Source organism: Carassius gibelio, chromosome B14 (assembly GCF_023724105.1).
Source record: "Carassius gibelio isolate Cgi1373 ecotype wild population from Czech Republic chromosome B14, carGib1.2-hapl.c, whole genome shotgun sequence".
Taxonomy (NCBI): Eukaryota; Metazoa; Chordata; class Actinopteri; order Cypriniformes; family Cyprinidae; genus Carassius; species Carassius gibelio.
In genome coordinates, this window is record NC_068409.1 from 11,325,635 (window position 1) to 11,331,512 (window position 5,878).

The 5,878-nt window shown below is 57.0% G+C and overlaps 1 protein-coding gene across 1 annotated transcript; it reads right to left on the minus strand.

Moving 5' to 3' along the window:
• Window positions 1-489: 489 nt before the first annotated feature.
• Window positions 490-3,803, minus strand: LOC127970883 (uncharacterized). The gene is made up of 2 exons (XM_052573582.1): window positions 1,271-3,803; window positions 490-1,206 (listed from the first exon to the last, which is right to left on the minus strand). Exons 1-2 carry the CDS (start codon window positions 3,662-3,664, stop codon window positions 1,195-1,197), a joined length of 2,406 nt encoding a protein of 801 aa, XP_052429542.1. The 5' UTR covers window positions 3,665-3,803; the 3' UTR covers window positions 490-1,194.
• Between the last annotated feature and the right edge of the window lie 2,075 nt (window positions 3,804-5,878).

A 5,878-nucleotide genomic window follows, 5' to 3' on the forward strand; every position in this document is an offset into this window, starting at 1 on the left:
AATAATTGAATATTTTATAATTAAATAATACAAATATACTTGTAAATGGAATGTTTTGCATTATATATAATATTCTATAATATTTGAATTGCATAATTTTATTATAGTTATTAACATATAGTTTTTATTATTCTTATATCATTTTATGACATTGCCTTTCTATATATATATATATATATATTGTCACGGGGTGAAGAACCACTCGACAAGAGGTACGTGAAATCAAAAGCCCCGGAGGGTGGGTTTATTGAAAAGTGAAGGGTGCCTGGTGAAGTGTCCTGATCTGCTTTCCGCTGGTTGGTGCTCCCCGTGTGCTCTCCGTGCTCCTCTGTGCCAATCAAGGGGAAAGTGGGTGTCCAGACGTGCTCCAAAGGGTGTGGGCTGTCGGTCACTCGCTGCTTTCTGTGGGGATAGGAGAGAGGGGTTAGTCCAGCTTCGCGTTCTGTTTGAGAACCCCTTCTCAGTGCAAGATGTGCTGCTTTTCAATGTGCTGGCTGATGGGGAGCAGCTGTGACCGATCAGCCGGTGACGAGGACGTGCAGGTGTTTTGGTTTGGTTTCCAGGGCGACGCTGATTCCTCTGGGAGTGCTCGTCACATCCCCCCCCCCCTAAGCGTCGTTCTGGTCCTGCGAAGACATGTAGAAAGTAGGGGTGAGATTAGGGGAGGGTGGGGAATGACCCCTGACAGACCTGCATAAGCTGTCCAGATCCGGGAGAGGCCATCGGCGTTCGCGTTGGCGGCCCCAGCTCGATGGCGGACTTCGAAGTGGAAGTCCTGGAGCGCTAGGAACCAGCGAGTCACCCTGGCGTTGGTGTCCTTGGCGCGGGCCATCCACTGTAGGGGCGCGTGGTCGGTTACCAGGGTGAACTTGCGGCCCAGGAGGTAGTACCGGAGCTCCAGGACTGCCCACCTGATGGCCAGGGCTTCCTTCTCCACAGCGGCGTATTTCCTCTCGGCGGGGGACAGCTTCCTGCTGATGTAGATGATCGGATGCTCCTCACCTTCCTGAATTTGGGAGAGGACCGCTCCTAGTCCTGTGTCGGAAGCATCCGTCTGCAGCAGGAAGGGGCAGCTAAAGTCCGGGGCGCGGAGTACCGGCGAGGACGTGAGTGCTGCTTTCACCTGGGAGAAGGCTTCTTCCGCCGACGGGGTCCAGCATACTTTCTCCGGCTGCCCCTTCCTGGTCAGGTCTGTCAGGGGGGCGGCTAAAGAGGAGAAGTTGGGGATAAAACAACGATAATAACCCGCCAATCCCAAGAAGGCTCGTACCTGGGTCTTTGTCTCCGGTCTTGGTGCGGCGTGGATGGCCTCAACTTTCTTGTCTTGCGGCCGGATGAGTCCTCGGCCGACTTGATAGCCCAGGTACTTGGCCTCAGAGAGGGCTAGGTGGCATTTTCGGGGGTTGGCGGTAAGTCCAGCCCGCCGGAGCTCCGAGAGCACCCTCCGCAGACGATTCAGATGTTCGTCCCACGCCTCGGAGTGGACCACGACGTCATCCAGGTAGGCGGCCGCGTAAGCTTGGTGAGGCCGCAGGAGGATGTCCATCATCCGCTGGAACGTCGCGGGGGCCCCATGTAGGCCGAAGGGAAGGGTCCGGTACTGCCAGTGGCCACTGGGGGTGGAGAAGGCGGTTTTCGGCTTGGCGGCCTCGGAGAGCGGTACCTGCCAATAGCCCTTGGTTAGGTCTAGGGTGCTGATATACCGGGCCCTTCCTAGCCGGTCCAGCAGTTCGTCCACCCGAGGCATGGGGTACCCGTCGAATTCGGAGACTTCGTTCAGGCGGCGGAAGTCGTTACAAAAGCGGAGGGTGCCATCCGGCTTTGGGACCATCACAATGGGGCTGGACCACGGACTCCGGGATGGTTCTATTACCCCCAACTTTAGCATCTGTTGGACCTCTTCCTCAATAGCCTGCCGACGAGCCTCCGGGACTCGGTAGGGCCGTTGCCTAACGACGACTCCTGGGGGCGTCCGGATATGGTGTTGAAGCACGTTGGTCTGCCCGGGCTGAGAGGAGAACACATCCTGGAACTGACTGACCAGGTGCTGCAGCTCCGTCTTCTGGGCAGCCGAAAGGTGGGGGTTGATATCCACAACCACGGGCTCGGTGAGGCTTAGGGCAGCTACTTGGTCCCGGGTCCCCACCCATTTCTTTAGGAGGTTGACGTGGTAGAGTTGCTCCGCCTGCCGTCGTCCCGGCTGTCTCAGGCGGTAAGTGACCGGTCCAACCCTCTCGACGACCGAGTAGGGCCCCTTCCAGGAGGCCAGAAATTTGCAGGCGGAGCTGGGGACCAGGACCATGACGCGGTCTCCCGGTTGGAACTCCCGTGGCTGGGCTGTCCGGTCATAATGACGTTGCTGCGCTTGTTGGGCCCTGGTGAGGTGTTCCCGGACTAACGGCATCACTCGGTCGATCCGTTCCCTCATTTGCCGGACATGTTCGATGACGGTACGATGCGGGGCCGGCTGCTGCTCCCACGCTTCCCGGGCCACGTCCAAGAGGCCCCGGGGTTGACGGCCAAACAGGAGCTCGAAGGGGGTGAAGCCAGTTGAGGCCTGGGGAACTTCGCGGATCCCGAAGAGCACGTAGGGGATCATGAGGTCCCAATCCCGCTTGTCCTCCGCCGCCACACGTCTGAGCATTTGCTTGAGGGTCTGGTTAAATCTCTCTACGAGGCCATCAGTCTGGGGGTGATAAACAGTGGTCCTCAACTGCTTCACCCGCAGCAGCCGGCAGAGGTCAGCCATTAGCCGGGACATAAAGGGGGTTCCCTGGTCAGTCAGGATCTCTGAGGGGAGGCCGACTCGGCTGGCCAGCAGAAACAGCTCCTGGGCGATGGACTTTGCGGTGGCCTTCCGCAGGGGGACTGCTTCTGGGTACCGGGTGGCATAGTCGACGATGACCAGGATGTGCTCATGCCCTCGGGCAGACTTCGGCAACGGCCCCACTATGTCCATTCCAATCCGCTCGAAGGGCACCTCGATGATAGGCAGCGGGATGAGCGGGCTGGGGGGAGGAGTCCGGGGCGACGTGGCCTGACAGGTCGGGCAGGCCTGGCAGAACCGCTTTACCTCGGCGTCCAGGCCCGGCCAATGGAAATGGTCGCGGATGCGTTGGGCAGTATTGGCTGCCGCGAGGTGTCCTGCCATGGGGTGGGAATGGGCCAGCTCCAGAATGGTCTCGGTCTTGGCACGAGGCACAACTAGTAACTTTTTCTCCTCCCCCCTACGCTGGGCGACACAATACAGCAGGCCATTCTCTACGACAAAATGTGGGAGAGGGTGGGGCCGGGGGAGGACGTCCTCTCCATCCACGACTCGCACCTGGCTCCAACAGTGCTTGAGTCGGTCGTCCTCCCGCTGTTCCTTGGCGAAAGAGCCCCCTCCAGCGGCCTGTTGGTAGACATCATAAAACAGATTAGTAGATTGGGAGGGGGCCTCACCTTCTCTCCCACTGTCGGAGACGAGCAGGGCCGGTCGGCGGCGGGGTCCAGGCGGCCGCCTCGGTCTTCGACGGTTCCCCTTGGGGCTGGCAGGCTGGGTAGCGGCGGACAGCAGCTTCTCGAAGCCGGGCCAATCCCTTCCAAGCAGTACGGCCACCGGCAGGTCCTTCACCAGGCCTACCTCCACTGGCCAGGTGCCTTGGGGGGACGAAATGACCATTTCACGGGCCGGTACTTGACGAGTGTCTCCGTGCACACAGGTAATCGGTAGGAAGTTTTTCCGGCCGCTTCGCGGGGCGCACAGCCGCGCCTGGATGAGGGTGACCGCACTGCCTGAGTCCAACAGGGCCCGGAACCGTCTTCCATCCGCCTTCACATCTGCTTCGGGGGTTCCCGCCGGCACCCGTTGGTGAAGGATGCAGCCTGCCAGCCAGGCTCGCGGAGGCGACGGTGGTTCGGCACTTGGCATGGGCTCATCTCGCGGTGGGGGAACCGTCGGCCTGCTGACGGGTCGCGCGGTGCCTTCGAGCGGGCGTCGCTCCTGGACCACCCTCCGGGGGAATGGCGGCAGCCGGTCCCCTGCCCCGCTGGGATGAACGGCATCCGCCAGCTCGATCGCCTCCACTAGTTCCCGGACGTCACGTGGGTCCCTCATGCCGACGGCCTGTCGGTGGGCGCGAGGTAGTGCGCGCAGGAGGCGATCGACCACCACTCGTTCCGCTACCTGTGTTGGTGTGGGGTTTCCTGTCAACAGCCAGTGCTGGGCGAGGCGGCTGAGTTCGGCTGCCTGGGCACGGGCTGGCACCCGGGGCTTGTATTCCCACTCGTGGAACTGCTGGGCGGCACTTACAGGGGAGAGGCCCAGCCTCGCCAGGATCTCTCGCTTCACTTCGACATAACTGTCGGCACTCGTCAGGGGAAGCGAGAAGTAAGCCCTCTGTGCTTCACCGGTGAGTAGGGGTGCCAGCGCACGTGCCCACTCGTCCTCTGGCCATCCCTCTCGGTGGGCAGTGTTTTCGAAGACCTGAAGGAAGGCTTCCACATCGTCATCGGCCGTCATCTTGGGCAACAGACGGGTGGCTTGTGCCCGAGGCTCAGGTAGCGGAACGCGCTGGGCCGCGGCCGCCCGGACGGCGGCGAGTTCATCCTCCGTCCTGCCCAGGCGAGTGGCGAGGTGTTCCGCTATTTGCTGCTGGCGGATGCTAACCTCAGCGAGGCGTTGTAAGACGTCCTCCATCGCGGGGCCGCACGTGCCGCCTTCCGTGGTGCTGCTGACAGAAAGCAAAAAAAAATTAGGAGTTGGGGCGGTGACCTTGTCGGTGATTCCTCACTGTTTTGCCCGCATTCTCCACCACTGTCACGGGGTGAAGAACCACTCGACAAGAGGTACGTGAAATCAAAAGCCCCGGAGGGTGGGTTTATTGAAAAGTGAAGGGTGCCTGGTGAAGTGTCCTGATCTGCTTTCCGCTGGTTGGTGCTCCCCGTGTGCTCTCCGTGCTCCTCTGTGCCAATCAAGGGGAAAGTGGGTGTCCAGACGTGCTCCAAAGGGTGTGGGCTGTCGGTCACTCGCTGCTTTCTGTGGGGATAGGAGAGAGGGGTTAGTCCAGCTTCGCGTTCTGTTTGAGAACCCCTTCTCAGTGCAAGATGTGCTGCTTTTCAATGTGCTGGCTGATGGGGAGCAGCTGTGACCGATCAGCCGGTGACGAGGACGTGCAGGTGTTTTGGTTTGGTTTCCAGGGCGACGCTGATTCCTCTGGGAGTGCTCGTCACAATATATATATATATATATATATATATATATATATACACACACACATACATATACATACATACACACACACACACACACACACACACACACACACACACACACACACACACACACACACACACACACACATATATATATATATATATATATATATATATATATATATATATATATATATATATATATATATATAGAAAGGCAATGTCATAAAATTATATAAGCATATCATATATATATAATTCAGCAGGGGACCTCAGCACAGTAAGCCGAAACTCTCATAGCTCCAGGACACGGCCATTTGACTGAGTCCTTGTCAGAGAGACATTTAATATGTCAAGGTGAATAAGAACAGCTTCTTTTGTGCGTCTCATTTGTGTCCGAGCTCAGAGGAAATTGAGCGGTTCTTGGCATAATAAGCTTCAATGCCAATTAATCTTCTTGGAGTGTTTTATTAAACGTTTCCAACTGAAATCCATTTTCAGCACTTAGTTTCACAGTAAGGCACTAGGCAATTTGCAGAAGGTCAAATATTAAATGAGCTCTTATTGTTTTCTGTTATTATTATTATCTAATATTTTTATCCTATTATTTCAGCTCACAGTCACATGAGGTTAAAGCCGTCAAAAACGTGATGTCCTCTAAAAACAACCCGATCAGTTTGAC